This window comes from Diabrotica undecimpunctata, chromosome 7, assembly GCF_040954645.1.
Source record: "Diabrotica undecimpunctata isolate CICGRU chromosome 7, icDiaUnde3, whole genome shotgun sequence".
Classification (NCBI taxonomy): Eukaryota; Metazoa; Arthropoda; class Insecta; order Coleoptera; family Chrysomelidae; genus Diabrotica; species Diabrotica undecimpunctata.
The window spans coordinates 28,466,422-28,483,871 of NC_092809.1; the positions used below are offsets into that span (position 1 = coordinate 28,466,422).

General features: G+C 33.4%; 1 protein-coding gene across 2 annotated transcripts in view; it reads right to left on the minus strand.

Moving 5' to 3' along the window:
* The window catches only part of LOC140445125 (uncharacterized), a 79,625-nt gene that overhangs the window by 43,825 nt on the left and 18,350 nt on the right, over window positions 1–17,450 (minus strand). For both annotated transcript variants that reach the window (XM_072536965.1, XM_072536966.1), the window contains exon 2: window positions 2,543–2,669. In XM_072536965.1, the coding sequence (XP_072393066.1) occupies window positions 2,543–2,656 (114 nt within the window). In that variant the 5' untranslated portion in view covers window positions 2,657–2,669. The remainder of the gene's footprint in view (window positions 1–2,542; window positions 2,670–17,450) is intronic.

Below are 17,450 nucleotides of genomic sequence, written 5' to 3' on the forward strand. Positions count from 1 at the left end.
CACCTTTTCAATTGACATTATTTGCTGAGGATGGCATGAAAAAATATACTAAGTCATCTTTGTCATACTCTAATAACAGTCACATAAGTCATTTTGATATCAGTGGTGGTTTTCTGGTACATAAAGTTGTTTGTGATTGGAATTCGTCTTTGAACAACCTTCTTGAGAAGTATGTTGGGTATGTTTAAGAACCCTATAAACTATCTGTAAGTACCATTTGGTGGCTACTCCGAAAATCCTGATATCGTAGGGACAAAGTCGTGGGAGCGCTTGCGTTGTACGAAAAAGCACCAATCAAAAGGGATAAAGTTTAATAAGAGCACCGTATTAGCAATATAAACTCAATAAACCGCAAAACTGTTTTCATCCCAATTTGCTACAATAGTCACAGAACCATCCCAATTCTATGATTCTGTGACTATCGAAGCAGAGCATATTGACATTCTTGTCTTACTCGTGGCATTAGGAAGGAAACAGTCCAATGTATTCTTTTAAAACCATCAAAAAGGTGTAAGTCGTATCAATAATTATACTATCCTTCAAGTTTTACATATGAAGACGTCCCTCAAGTTTTATATATTATAGCATTACAGAGAATTTGCTGTTTCTCCATACTTTTTCAGAATGCGATACAATATCAGCAGTTTACAAGATCGGCAAACTTAAATTCATCAAAATTTTACAGAAACAACCTGAGTCAGCTAGCGCAATCGAGTTATTTGTTAGTGAGAAAGTAAGCCATCTTTGCTCACTGTCATTGGCGGACATTTTTTCGTCTCTATATTATACAGTCGAAATAAAGATAATTCTCTGGACAGAATGAGATGCAAACGATTCACCAAGACAGTGACCAAAAATACATTTGACTTATCATCGCTTTCTCCAACATAAGATGCAGCCCGTTTCATGCATGGAAATCCACAAGGAACATTATTTTACTATAGTCGGCTGGGTAGCATAAATCACAAAAATAATTAAAAATAAAAACGGGTGTGGCAGTCCAGTGGGACTGCCGGTGGAAATTACACTTCTATACACGCATTCGCCGTTACAAATTTATTTGGGAGTCAATCTGCACAATCATTATATATGTAATGCTATAGGTAAGACATAGCAGAAAGAGAAACAGAATTAATAACAACTTACTAACAATTACTAAACAACTTTTGACCTGTAATAAGTAAATGAAGGATTGAATCAATATTTTGATGAAAATGTATATTTTTATTTTCATATAATAATATGTATGAAAGGAGTTGAATGCAAAATTTTTTTTACACATACTCTGCAGTAAAATTTATTGTTTATTTTGTTGCAATACAATGCAATCTGGATCATACAGTGATTTATTGAGATTATTATTTTGAAATACAAAAGACTAATATAATTATGAACATTTAATAAATAATACAAAACATATCACATAAATAATAATATTAATAAATATTTTATTATATATATAATATTATATGCATATATTATATCTTTATACAATATATATAATATTAAATTATATATACAAAAGGAACATTTTTATATTCGAGAGAGGAAGAGAGAGAAAATATATCTTCTGTCTCTCTCTTACTCGTTATCTTACATATGTAATGATTTTACAGATTCACTCCCATACAAATTTCCAACGTGGAGCGCGCGTATAGAAGTATAACTTCAAAAACCTTTATAAAAATGTCATTTCATTTTCTATATCCATTTCATTTTCTAAATGCATTTTAATTTAATTTTTAGTAAAATATTACTTATTATTATTATTATTATTAATTATTTTGCAGTTAAATTAGACGTTTCACTTAAAGTAATTAATGTGACTTTTAGATGACAGCCGTTGCTCACTACTAAAATGGGTGAAAATTACAATGGACTGCCGGAGTGATGACGTAGATTTTATTGACATCTGTCAGTTTCACTTTCCAAACAAACTTTGTTTAGTGTGGATAATTTGTATTTTTCGTTATTTTTTCATTCTTTTTACAGAATCTTTCCGCTTTTTACAATATCTAAGTATTCTAATAGTTACTACAACAATTTTACAAGGTTGTGTAAATAATAACGCATGTTGTTTTATAAAAATAGCAATAAAATGCGTGTATCAATAAAGTAAGGTTAGAATTTCTTTAATTTAAACTTTTAAACTATATTTCATACAAATAGAACACTGAATTATGATGGTATTATCGTAAAAAAACACTGTACTTAAAAGAAAAAGCAGCAGAGGAAGCAAAATGATAACTTTATAGAAATTAAAAAGTCTTGAGATTGGGCATTTCAACTTTTGTTTGGAAAGTAACAATAACAATATGACAGCTGTGACGTCACACTCCGGCTGTCTACTCCTGACAATGGTTTTATGGGAAGAGTAGTGATAAAAGTAATGAATAATGATTATTTACTGCTAATAGTGCATAACGTATATCATTTCAATTGAGAAAACGAAAAATGGGGTTTATTTTAGAAAGGTCGTGGATAAAAATGCTTTTACCTACATTAACACTTACTTCGTTATGAAAAAGTATTTAATACTTACTAATTGTGCGAATTTTAGTAATCCTGGCCACGATTTTAAATATCCTGTGTTAATTATGATAGCTGACGTCGTTGTCGTAGTTGTAGTTCTAGTTACTGTTACCGTATGAGACATTTTGGATGATTATCTGAAACAAATAATATCAAATAAAAAAAAACATAAATGCTGTAGTTGTCGTAGTTGTAGTTCTAGTTACTGTTACCGTATGAGACATTTTGGATGATTATCTGAAACAAATAATATCAAATAAAAAAAAAACATAAATGGGAAAACTTATTTGTAATCTCTTTGTGAACTTACTACTGCTTATTTTTTTATTTTTTGGTTTTATTTGGTATAAATTAATTTATCTAATACAGTGTATTTATACTAACAATTTTTCCTTACGTCATTGTCCTTTTATTTACTCAATTTAAATAGCTTAGTATACTGTAGTATACTGTAGTATATTGTAGATTTAAAGAGGAGAATTTTGTATACTAGACTACTTCGTCTATGAGCTGGTAATTGGAAAAAGTATTCGTTGCTAACCAAAAAGAACTTTGTCAGTAAAGTTTTCCTAAACAAAATTCCGCCAATCTGTAACCGCTTTCGTTTTTGGATTTCCAGTCCGAACTAACCAATTATATCTTAAAATTTACCTTTTCTTAATTCAGGATTCAACTCTCCCACTGTTAACGTTAAATCCCTATGTTTAGTAGTATCCAGTGCTTTTTTATGTCGTTTCTTCTTATTTAAGTTCCATCTTCTATCGAAGGTTGGAAATCATCATGGCTATGCGGACTCTGTTGACTGCCGCTCTAAAAAGTTCTGCACTACTGCATTCAAACCATTCCCTTAAGTTCTTAAGCCAGGATATTCTTCGTCTTCCCACATTTCGCTTTCCTCGGATTTTGCCGTGCATAATAAGTTGTAATAATGCGTATTTTTGCCCTCTCATCACATGTCCTAAGTACTTAAGTTTTCGTCTTTTGATAGTTAATATTATTTCCGCCTCATTTCCTATCCTTCTAGTTACTTCCACGTTTGACATTCTTTCAATCCATGATATTCGTAGGATTCTTCTGTAACACCAAAATTCAAAGGCGGCTAACTTATTCAGATGGACTTGTTTTAGTGTCCACGCTTCCAAGTCATAAAGAAGAGTAGAGAACACGTAACATCGAAGCATTCTCAGGCGTAGTTCTAACCTTATATCCCGACAACAAAGAAACTTTTTAAGTTTAACGAATGATGCACGTGCTATTTTAATGCGTGTCCTAATTTCTTTGGTTTGGTCTACATCTAATGTTATCCATGTTCCTTAGTATTTATAGTTATTAACACTCTCAATTGCAGTATCTTCAATAGTCAATTGGATATTTGCATGTGCAGATTTAGTCATGATCATGCATTTAGTTTTCTTTAAATTTATCTTCAGTCCGTATTCATGACAGCGTTCATTAAGGCGTTACATTATGTTCTGTAAATCATTGTTGTTATCCGTCATTATTACTGTATCGTCTGCAAAAAGTAAGTTATTCAAAACTTCTCCATTGATAGATATACCTTCTATTGAGTCTGAGAGCGCTTTTTGAAATACTATGTCGTTATAAAAGGGTTATTTTTGACCTGTACACTTGAATAATATTAAGGGTTCTTCCTGGTATCTGAGCTGATACTATCAGTGCCTACTCTATTTGATATAGGAACAAAACCAGTCACAGCTTGACAAAAAAAATTATCAGCTATTATTGCGACGCCATTGTAATTATGTGCGTCTTTATTTCGAGAGTAGTATGTTTGGCCTCATCAATTTCGATTTCACCAGACCCAGGCCATCTGGTCTTACTCCCATTACATTGACTTTAAGTCACCGCATCTCATCTACATTGTGGATCTTTCCTGCTTGACATATTTGACAGATTTTGCATTTATATAAAACTTTCTATAAAATTATTATTTTATCACTACCTGATTAGGGTTTGTCCGAAACGGTCAATACTCATATCATTAAAACATTCGCTGTCACCTATTTATTAGTTACTCACTATTGGTACCCCATACATATTCAGTAACATACATTAGTAGGAAGCCAGTACGAAATTTGAAGACTGTTATTACTTTTATCTCTAATATCATCAAGGATAGTTAAAAAATTAAATTTTAGGCTTGCGGTAGGAGAAAAAAATTAAACGCTTAACGTCAGTAGCACCTGACTACTGTGATAATTCCTATATGCCACCTGACGCCGAATGGAGTCAAAAATCTTAGGAAACTGAACTTACAGTGACCTTCACAAAGAAACGTAAAAAACTTTAAATCAAAACAACTTTATATCTGAACACGAAAAACAAATATTCTTACAACATAAATTCAAGTTGTTACTTACGGGCTATTATGCAACAGTCCAAACAAAAGCCGGAAGCGTTAGGACAGAGTTTACATTCATACACTGTTTCTACACGTGATCCCTTCTCAGCACATTTTGCACACCGTTTTCTCATAATTCTTCCTTTTTCACTCTTTTTTTTATGTTTTGACACAATTTGTTGCTTTACAATTGACGGCTCTTCAGTTAGCTCTGAAGTCAGCATATCTCTAATTGCTGACATACGAAAGTCATATAAGCTGATTCTTTTTCCGGATTATGGCTTGTACAAGATGTGGGCATTTTGACTATCAGCTCTGGTTTCATTTTATGGATTCCTTTTTTTGAAACAGTCTCTTGCATATTAGTTCTAGTTTCGGTCGATATGTAAAAAACGTCCCTTGTATCCTTCCACTTTCAAAATATAGCACACCATCTCTGTATTTTGCAATGGCTTCGCCTTTGACTAGTATTTTTTGTGTAACATCTTTTGGATTATTTTTCTATTAAGTCTTAGAATGCCAGTACAATGGGTCTTAACATCCAGAAGATTATTGGCTAATTTCAAAGAATTGTAGAAATTGTTTATGTAAACAGCATATCCAACATTTAGTTTTTCCTGGAATAAATGCAATTCTAGATTCCTGTTGCCATTCCTTCTGCAAAAACACTAGTCAAAGGCATCAGTAACTCTTGATTTTTGTAAAGGCAATGTTTTTGATAGTTGTTGGGTTAACTTCCCATTCAGAATTTGTTATTTTCTTTTTACGTGCATATAATCCATATTTGTTAGTAAGGGAGATACATATCAATACTGTCTACTTAACAATAAACTAAAAAACTATGAGAGCATTTTTAGAAAAAATATTGGAATAGGAAATGAAGGACTTCAGATAAAAAACCCGAGTCAAAAATGTAGGATTTGAACCTTTACCTAGGTGCCGGCAAAACAAGAAAGAATTATGCGTAGAGCTGACTGGCAAAAGAACCTATTTATTTCCACAATTTGTGAACGCCAGAAGGCGACAGTGTCACCTCACTGAAGTCAGGCAAAACGCCTTTTGGCGATACGTGGCAGTTAATGCGTTAAGTGCGATTAAGGAGTTTTTACAATTTATCGAGACAGATACAAAACCGGTTAAAAAATTCAAAATTTTATATTACTTATACTTATATATACTTATATATTATACTTATATATACTTATACCACAGTCGTCAGCGACGAAAATGCAACTAAGCCTCTAAAAACCATATGAACAAGCTGAATTTTGCTCATAATGTTAATTTAGAGAACCTTAAAGAAGCTGCAAAAAAAGTATAATAAACAAAGTAACTCGCCCATCAAATTCTACAAACACTAAATCGCATTAATAGTCCAGTTGCCAGATATTTGACATCTAAAAATGATACGAACAAGCTGAAGAATGTCAATTTTCGGACCCCACAAAGGTTGCAAAAAAGCTTGCTACTTCTACCTAATGTTGCTGAGATAATTTTAAATAGAAATGTTTTTTAGCACTTTTCCGTAGAATGAACCGTTCTCTCAGAAACAACGCTTGAAGCGACCGGCGATTTTAAATGTCTTTTACGCGCGTGAAATCAATTTTAAAACAAAATTTATATCAACGCGACGGTAAAAATTCTATATCTTTTGATCAGAGCCTCCTATCGACAAAAATCAAAATGTGCTGAAAAGGTAGAGAGTGCAGCTTTCGTACATAACTTTTGTACTTTGCCGAATAAAGTAAGTTTCTATAAAGCTGTTAAATAAATAAACGTTGCGCGATTTTTGCCATTTTTTACAATTCTCATAAGATTAATAAAATGTATCACTTTCATTGGCAGATCACTAAGAAATTTACATTGTTACAGTCTAATCTGCAAAACCTATGGCATAAAAGTACAATTTTGAGTTTTGACAATTATCATGAGGCATTTGAAATGTGCCTAAAAACTTTGAATTATAAACTCTCACTTCTAATGCGTGACTTGTAATAACTACCTGACATTTTTCACATTACAATACAAATAATATTCATTCACATTACAAATCATAAACTTTCACATTATAAACAATCTAAAACATTTAAAACTACTTTTTTCGACAGCACAAGTACATTTTTCAAAACTAGACAACTTCAGCTACAAATTCAACCTAATGCCATCTTCATGGAAGCATTTCCCGTGACGTGAAATCGTTTGTAATATCGAAGATTAAATTTAAAGTTTTTTAGGAATGATTCAAATGCCTCATATTTGTTGAAAAAAATCAAATTCGAAATTTCATGTTATAGGTTTTGAAGATTAGATTCTAAAAATAAAAAGTCTTCAGCGACCGGTTACTGGAATTGTTAAACTTTACTGATTTTATGAGAATCGTAAAAAATGACAAAAATGCAAAAATTGCATACGAAAGCTGCACTTCTTTAACCCATTTTAATTTTTATCGATAGATTTTACCGTCGAATTGATCAAATTTTATTTAAAAAATTTATTTCGCGCGCGTAACTGACACTAAAAATTGCCGGTCGCTTCAATTGTTGTTTCTGAGAGAAAGGTACATTCTACAGAAAAAGCTAATAAACTTTTATTTAAAATTATCTTAGCTATATTTCTTGTTTGAAACATTTTTTTCTACGGCATACAGATTCTTGGTGAATCAATGTTGTCCGGTCCTCCCTACAAAGAGGGTTTAGGGGGAAGTCCTGGGTAGGAGTGGCAAACTTTTTTGCACCTTTTGTGGGGTCTCACAATTGCCATTCTTAGCAAATTCAGCTTGATGAGAGGTTAAATCTCTGGCGTTTGGACTATTAATGCAATTTAATATTTGTGGAATTTGATGGGTCAGGTTCTTTGTTTAATGTGAATTTTTACAATATTTACATCAGAAAAGCAATAAATTAAAGAAAAGATTAGAATAAAAACCAGTTTTTTTTATTTTCCTACTGTCTTTGATTTTATACTTTTTTTCAACGTACTTTGTTAATTATTAAAAGTTAAAATTCATTAAAAAGCAATAATAATTTATCAGTAATTGTATTCTCATTGTAAATAAAATACTTATAACAAACTATCGCAAACTGTTGAAAATAATGTTCTGAATATTATATACCTATTTGAATTTGTTTTTATTATTTTAAGTTTCAATTCAACTTCAAACAAGAGGTTAAGTATCTTGATAGTAGGAAATAATTAGAAGGAAACTTACATCGAATGCGCACCTCATAAATTTTACTTCAACAACAAGTGATCTCTGGATCTGCCTTAGCCTTGTTGGTAAAATATGGGGTTAAAAGCTAAAATTATTTAATTCTCATAACGATTCTCAGATCCATAATGACATTTTGTACTGGTTTTATGAAACTTAACCAGTACAGAATAAAAGTCAATAATATAATTATGAAAAAGGCAAACAGTCGATTGCGTAGGAGTTACAGATGCAAGGAGACCGTGTCCACTACAGCCTTAGAGGTAATACTAAACCTTCGTCCACTACGTGTAATGGTGGTTTTCTACTAAACGGACAAAATACAAACTGTTATCGCATAAAACAAAACTGCAACTTTTGAAGACTTAAGGAAGATCGCCCAAAAAGTAAACATATGCTAACACAGGCTCAGTAACTAAAACCAGACGATCACATATCTGAAGATTAATTTTTTTTAAGAGATGAAGAAAGTTGGAATAATACAATTCATGAAGACTATAGATATGATTGCCGCAAAAAGGATTTCGAACTCTCACTAAATATCATCATTAACGATTATGAGCTAACACAAAACAAAATCGCTCACTTATTATGGCGATAAGTCAATAATACACAAAGGAGAAGAAAGAGGGTTAATGACCCTAACAGTAGACGATCAATAGTCCTTGGAAATGCTCCTATAATTTTTAAGCAAAATTACTGGCAATAGATTTTTGTACAGAAAACTGTCAGAAAACAAACCCATCAATTTGACCAAAATAAGTCGTGAATCGCTAAATAATCCCTTAAGCAACTATCGAAGCATTACAAAGTAACTTAGATGACAGGGTATAAAGGAATTGCTGGTAATTAGCTTGCTGACAATCACGCTAAAGAAGGAGCTAGAACTCTTTTTATCAGACCAGAACAATTCTGTCGTATCCCAAAAGCCACTACGTGGAAGATTTCCGAAAATAGTAAAAGGAAATTAGGGCAGTCTACTGGAAATATATTACATGTAAAAACAAGCAAACAGAATATTACAACTTTGGGTTCTTCTTCGTCTTCTTCCATCTTGTATGTAGGCTTTAAAGCCTGTTTCTTGTTCAATATTAGCCTCCTAAATTGTTTAAATTATCGCACCATCTTTTTTTTGGTCTGCCAATACTTCTTCGTCCATTTGGTGATTTATCTCGTGCTATTTGTACTATCCTATCCTCTGCCATTCTACTAATGTGTTCGTTTCACTCCTGTTTCCGTTTTGTCACCCATCCATTTATGTCTTCTATATTGCTTGCTATTCTTATGTTTTCGCTTCTCTCCCTATCCAACAGACTTTTTCCTGATATTCGTCGTATTTTCATCTCTGTTGTTTCTAGTAGTTGTCTCGTTAGATGTGTCAGGTTTTGTCTCCGCCGTGTATGTTAATATAGATCTAATTGCTGCTTTATAAATTCTTGTTTTTGTGTCTTGTCTTAGGTATTTGTTATTCCAGATTGTGTCATTAAGAGATTCCGCCGCTTTACTTGCTTTTAAGCTTTGTTATCGTACTTCTTCTTCAACATCTTCGTAACTAATCTATTTCCAGATATCTAAACCTTGCTTCCTGCTTTATTATTTTCGCACCAATCTCGATTTTACATCGTAGTGAGTATTTAGATGTCATACATTTGTTTTTTTCTGCTGATATTATCATATTGTATTGCTTGGCTTGTCATCAAATGCCATAGTCTGTGGACTAGTTCGCATTTCGATGCGCATCGCCCCGCCTCGAATTTTCCCATTGGCTCTTGACCTGGAAATCCCTATTTATCGCTCGAACAGCGCATATAAATATTGGCGATTTTCAGGTCAGCCAAGTCAGTCCCTCACGGGCTCTCCGAGAGCTTAGTGCTCTCGGGGTCTGCTTCCTGCATTTATTTTCCATACTCTGTGGCTGAGAATTGTTTCAACTTAACTTGGTGTTTTTATTTCGGCGAAGAAATTGTCATGTAAGAAATATCTTACATGACACTTTTTCAAGGCAATACACCGAAATATTTACAAGTCCATAACCCGAAAATGGACTTAGAGGAGAGGAAGAGAAGTAGAGGAGCTCTCGACGTTAACTCCGAAGCCCTCTACAGAGCACCCGGGGATTTCAGAAGGTGGTTAGACCCTTAATTGTTCCCCCGAAGTGACAGGCTGTTGTATTAAAGATGTGTGTTAATCTTTGGAGTTCGTCTTCTGTCTCGGTGATTAATGCGGCGTCGTCTGCATAACATAATATTTGGATTTCTTTGTTCCCAATTCTGTAACCATAACCTTTACGTACTGCTTGTATTATTTCATCCATTATTATATTAAAGAGAAGTGGGCTTAACGAGTCACCTTGTCTGACTCCGCTTTGTACCAATATACACTGTGTTAGATTTCCATTTATCTTTGCCTGTATTCGATTATGGAAGTAGATGTTTTCGATGTATAATATTGATTGGTATATTTCTTTTATACAGTAGTCTTCGACTTGAACTTTAATATAATATTCTTACTTGATATTAGCAATTACTGACACTTACTTCAAACTCCCATACAAAAGATTATACACCTAATAATACCTCAAGATACTTCAGGTCACATATTCAGAAATCAAATAGATTACATTATTATTAATAAAAGATTCCGTAACAGTATTACATCAGCAAGACATACCCAGGAGCCGATATCAAGTCAGACCATAACCCACTGATTTGCAAAATGTGGGCCAGCCTAAAGCAGATTCGACGTAGTGTCAACCCAAAATACGACATCAGACTACTCAAACACCAACGCACAGAACAGAGTGTAAAACAGTATATAGGAGGACCAGGAGCTTGGAAAATTGCATAGAGTTTCACAAGACACAAAAAAAATCTTCTCAAACCACCAAAAATTAAGAAAAAATCGTGAATGACAAACGAGATTCTAGATATGATGGAAGAGAGGCGAAAGGTCAAAGATCAGGACAAGACATCGTACAAAAGAATAGACAAAGAGATTAAAAAGCAATCAGAATGGCTAAGGACATACAGCTGAGAGAACAATGAGCGGAAATACAGCTATTACAACAGGAACACGATTCATTCAATATGCACAAAAAAGTTAAAGAAGCTGCAGGCTTATACAAGCCTAGAAGAGTTGGATGTCTGGCAGACAACCAAGGTAATCCACTACTAAGTGTGGAAGAGAGACTAGACACTTGGAAGAAATAAGTGGAAGTAACATTTGCAGATGAAAGGCAGATTGCCATTGAAGACATAGAATGCCGAACAGGACTCCCGATTACCATTAAAGAAGTCACGACAGCTTTTAGAAAAACTAGAACTGGTAAAGCTGTAGGGCCTGACAAATTTTATACAGAATTCCTTAAACTTATGGACGGACAAGGAATAAAATGAATAACGACTATATTTAACAAAATATATATAACTGGAAATATTCCCCAAATCTGGTTATAGTCGAAATTTGTAACTATACCAAAAAAATTAAATGCAAAAACATGCGAAGACTACAGAATAATTAGCATAATGAGCCACTTACTTCAAACGTTTTTAAAAGTGATACATAACAGAATATATAAGAGATGTGAAGAACAAGTGTCATGGACACAATTTGGATTTCGCGATACCTTAGGCACCCGAGGAGCTCTATTCACTATACAAGTGCTTATCCAGAAGTGCAGGGATGTCAACTATGATGTATATATTCATTTTATCGACTATAAAAAGGCATTTGATAGAGAAAAAAACATGACAATCTCATATCCATCTTGAAAGAAGCGGGCTTGGATGATAGACACTTGCGAATTATATATAATTTATATTACAACCAAACTGCCAACATTAAAGTAAATGACCAGTTGACAGAGACAATCTCCATAGATATAGGAGTGAGACAAGGATGCATTCTGTCTCCAGTGTTATTTAACATGTACTCGGAGCGTATCTTTGAGCAAGCACTGGGACAACTACAAGAAGGGGTCGTAGTTAACTGAGTGCTTTTAAAAAACATTAGATATGCTGACGACGCAGTAGTATTTGCAGATATCCTAGATGGTTTACAAGCAATAATGTCGCGCATATCAGATAGAAGTCGAGAATATGGGTCGAATCTTAATACGAACAAAACAAAGTACATGGTAATTGGTAAGCGCGAAATATTAAAATACACATCTTTAGGTAAACCAACAGCCAATTGACAGGTTAAACAGCTACACATATCTTGGTAATACCATAAACAGTCAATGGGACTACTTTACTGAAATAAAACAACGCATAGGGAAAGCAAGATCAGCGTTCGTAAAGATGAAGTCTCTTTTTAGAAGTTACGATTTACCACTTGGTACCAAAATCTCTATCATCAGATGCTATGTATTTTCTACATTACGCTCTCTGAAGCTTCTTTAGGAAAGCTCGAGGCCTTCGAGATGTGATGTTATAGGCGCATCTTACGAATTTCAAGGGTGGATCGTATGACTAATATTGAGGTCCTACGTAGAATGGGCAAGGAATGAGACATCACCAACACAATCAAAGAGCGCAAATTAGAATATCTTGGCCATGTTATGAGAAATGAACACAGATATGGCTTATTTTAACTCATTCTTCAGGGTAAGGTATTTGGAAAGAGAGGACCAGAGAGAAGAAGAATAATCTTGACTTCAAATCCTAAGGAAGGGGTGCAATACGTCTGCAGCCGGACTATTCCGAATAGCTGCAAGTAAAAGTAGGATAGCTATGCTGATCGCCAATATCCGGAATGGATAAGCACCGTAAGAAGAAGAATATTAGCAAGACTAATATATTCCAGCTTTTAAAAAAATGTCATGGAACAAAAACTTTAATTAATATTGTTTTTGAGCAACAACCCTTTTCTTTATACCCAAACAACTCTTACTCTTGGTTATGGTTGTATGTAATTAAACATCATCCAAAGAATTTTATATTGTATTTAAATCCAAGACTATAAAAGTAATAATTAATATTCGAAGAGTGGGAAGAAAACATTCACTACACGGTAAATAATTTTATTTTTAAAGAATAAAGAGATGCCAACATTAGAATTATATTTCAATCTCGATATGTCATAATTATTACAAGAATTTGGTGGGCGTAGTTGACTAATTTAAGAAAGTCAGTAAATTAAATGTTTCCAAAACAAGGAATAGGATTAAAATTTGCTTCATAACAAGATATAATGCTTTAAAGTAATTTTGCTTACATGGTACGTAAGTTTCAGTTTACTTTAATGTGCCCAGTCAGTTCAATTAATTAAATTCTCTGTTTACCACATACAGAGTGAGTTTTAAGTATGGAACGCCTCAATTATCTCAGAAACAATTTGCACCATTTATATAAATTCTGGTTTGTGGGGGTTTTGTAATACGACTGATCTTATGATGTATTTATATTATTTTTAGATTTTTCTGTAAATATAATGAACTTTGTTATTTCAAATAGACTATTCTGTAATTTTTTTTAATCCCTAAAAAATGCCAATATTTTTCATCTGCAAAGCTAAATGTCATACTTTCGTAGTTTCCTTGGCCTCTTATCTCGTCCATGATGGATCTTCTCCAAGTTTGTACTGGGCGACCTCTTTTTCTTTTCCCTCAGGAGATTCCACTCTAGGGCAGTCTTTGCGATACAGGAACTATTTTTTCGGAGTGTGTGACCGATCCAACCCCATTTTCTGGACTTAATTTCATTTTGTACCCTCTTTTGTTCGGTCAGGTGTAGCAGATCTTCATTTCTGATGGTGTTAGGCCAGAATATACGAACAATTCTTCGTAGACATTTGTTAACAAAGACCTGCAGTTTGTCTGTGAGGGTGTTTGTCACTTTCCAGGTTTCACATCCGTAGAGTAGAACATGACATTTGATCGGAATATTCGGATCTTTGTCCTTGTAGTATACTCGCCAGATCTCCAAACAGGGTTGAGCGTGCTGAAAGCTTGTTGGGCTTTTCGTATCCTCATACGAATATCGTCTTCTGTACCTCCGTTTTCTGTTATGACACTTCCAAGATACGTAAAGTTTTCCACATTTTCAATCTGCATATTGTCGATAGTAAATAGCGTGTTGTTCCTTGCATTTATTCTCATGGACTTGGTTTTACTAATATTGATTTTTAAACCTATTTTATTGGCTTCAGTGGAAAATGTTTCCAATTGGTAAGCCAGATCTTGGAACCTTTGACCTAATAGGCAGATATCGTCCGCGTATTCTAGATCGCTTAGGAGTGTGGTTAACGTCATTGTATCCCTCTTGTGTCGGAGTCTAGTTTGGAGAGAACATAGTCTATAGCTATGTTAAAATGAAACGGAGTAAGCACGCATCCCTGTCTAACTCCAGTAAGTACGTCGAATTCGTCACTGTTGATCCCATTGTGTGTCACGCTGCATTTCGCATTAGTATATAGTGACTTTATAATAGAAATTATTTTTTAGTTATAGCTAGTTTTATATTAAATTAACTATTATTGTTAGTGTTTACGGAAAGTCACAGCGGATCATTTATCTGAAAAAGAACAAATCGTAAAAGATCGTATCCAAAAAAACTTATTATTTGGGCTGGAATAATAGGCGTTAAAAAAAATTTCCGTCGAAAAAGTGCTAATTAACATTTTTGTTCCAAATTATCTCAGCTACATTTTTTGTTTGAGACATTTTTTTCTACAGCATACATATTTTGGTAAATCGATGTTTTTCGTTTTATATCCTTTATCCTTTATTAACCTTTATATAGTCCCCAAATTGACATTCTCAGCAGAGTTCAGCTTGTTCGTATGATTTTGAAAAGTTCAGTGGCATTTTCGTCTCTGACAATTGGAGTATAAAAACTAATTGTATAAATTATAATTATCCATTAGACTCCTACCGTCAGAGACGAAAACGCCACTGAAACTGTAAAAAGCATACGAACAAGCTAAATTTTGGTATGAATGTCAATTTTTAGGACCCCAAAAAATATGCAAAACTATTTACCACATCGACTCCTCGGCTTCCCGTTAAAACCGCCTCTCGTAGGGAGCATCAAACGGAAAAAGGCGATTGAACAAGAATATGTACACCGTAGAAAAAAATGTGTTTATTAAAAAATGTAGCTGAGATAACAAAAATATTTATTATCATTTTTTTCTGTAGAATGAACCGTTCCCTCAAAAACACCGCTTTTGAATGATAATGAAAATTTGAAAATTCATTATCTTTTGATCAGAGTATCTTCGACAAAAGTCAAAATGCTTTTTAAATGCAAAGAGTGCAGACTTCGTATGCAATGTTTGTATTTTGCCGCAAAAGTTAGTTTTTATAAAGGTATTAAATAAATAAACATTTCGCGATTTTTGCCATTTTATATGTTTCTTATGAGATCAATAAAATGTATCACTTTTATTGACCAGTTACTAGAGAATTTCCATTCCTGGAGCCTAAACTTTAAGAGCAAAATTATTTCAGCTACATTTTTTATTTCAAACATTTTTTTTTCTATGTCGTACAGAGACTGGGTAAATCGTTTTTTTTTGTTTTTCCGCTCTATGTGGGAGCATTTTAGGGTTAAGCCGGAAGGTAAAAGTGTTCCCAAAATTGATATTCTTAGAAAAATTCGAAAAACTTGTCCGTATAATTTTTAGAGGTCAAATCTCTGACGACTGGACTATTCATAATTTTTTATTTTTAATCTTTTATTATCAAAAAGCTATGTAAATAAAGAAGGATGTTTTAATGTAGGTATGTATTTTTTTCCTAAACAGTAGTAACGTTTAGTTCCTAAACAGTAGTAGTTACTACTATTTAGGAACCACCATAAACGACCAATGGGACCACTCAGTTGAGATAAAACAAAGAATTAAAAAAGCCAGGTCAGCATTTGTCAGAATGAGCAAGATATTTAAGAGCCACAACCAACCCTTAAAAACGAAAATTGAGATGCTACGTGTTTACAGTGCTGCTCTATGGGGATGAGTCATGGACACTAACCGAGGCATCCATGGGAAAACTCGAGGCGTTTTGAGATGTGGTGTTATAGACGGATACTGAGGATCTCCTAGGTGGACCGAATAACAAACATTGAGGTTCTACGTCAGATGGATAAAACATGTGAAATTATATCCACAGTGAAACAGCGCAAGCTAGAATATCTTGGACATATAATGCGAAAGATCATAGATATAACCTGTTGCAACTTATATTACAGGGAAAGGTCTACGAAAAGTGGTGACCAGGAAGAAGAAGAATATCTTGGCTCCAAAACTTACGAAAATGGTTTTCCTTGACCACTTCAATACTATTTCGAGCGGCTTTCGAGCGATTACTAGCCAACATCCGTAACGGATAGGCGCCACAAGAAGAAGAACATGTATTTTTTTATAAATTGTAAACTACTATGAAAATCTATGGAAAGTTGTGGAAAATAATATTGAAAAATAGTCTGGCAAATTGGGTTCATTGAGATCATTTTTTTAACCTAAAAACAATAATATTTTAGTCGTTGCGTGTATAACTTTAACGTCTTTATCCACCAAAAGTGTTAATACTAGTAACTTTAAAATAAAATTATTTTAGAAACATAATAAAATACTATTAAAAGTCCAACAGCACAATGACAAAACAGAAATCTTTTTAAATATGATCTTGATTCAAAAATAAAAATCGAGCGGCATATTGCAAGTATATTTTGTAGTAATACAAACGAGTAGATACAATCAATTTTCGAAACGACTGGTAAAGCAATAAAACTATTCTAAAAATAATTTAAATGTGTACAGTCAATGTTGAAAAAAAATTTCAACTGAATTGATCGAATTGGGGTAATATAATTACGTAATAGATTTTTATATAATTTTCAATGAAAACTTGTTGATATTCCAGCTTAAATTACTTTATAGTCAGGAAATAGAACTGCACAAACTATTTTATATGTGATAATATTTTCTTATAGTAAGCAAAAGCAATAAAATACATAATAAATTTAGAGTAAATAACGAAATAAATGACATATATAGGAGGCAGTCTAAAAGGAACGGGATCACTCCCGTTCTCCCAAAAAATATGGATCTATTAGACGCCTATTAAGTAACCAACATAAAACATTAATTCCCCATCTAGTTTGAAAACGAGTTTCCCTTAACCAGTGAGGATTTTCCTTCTTCTTCTTCTTCTTCTGGTTCCTATCCGTTTCGGATGTTGGAAATCATATTGGCAATCATGACCTTGCTCGCTGCGGCTCGAAACAGCTCCGTTGAGGTTTTCTTAAACCATGTTCTTAAATTCCACAGCCATGATATTCTCCTTCTACCGGGTCCTCGCTTACCTTTGACTTTACCTTGCAATATAGACTGCAGCAGGGAGTA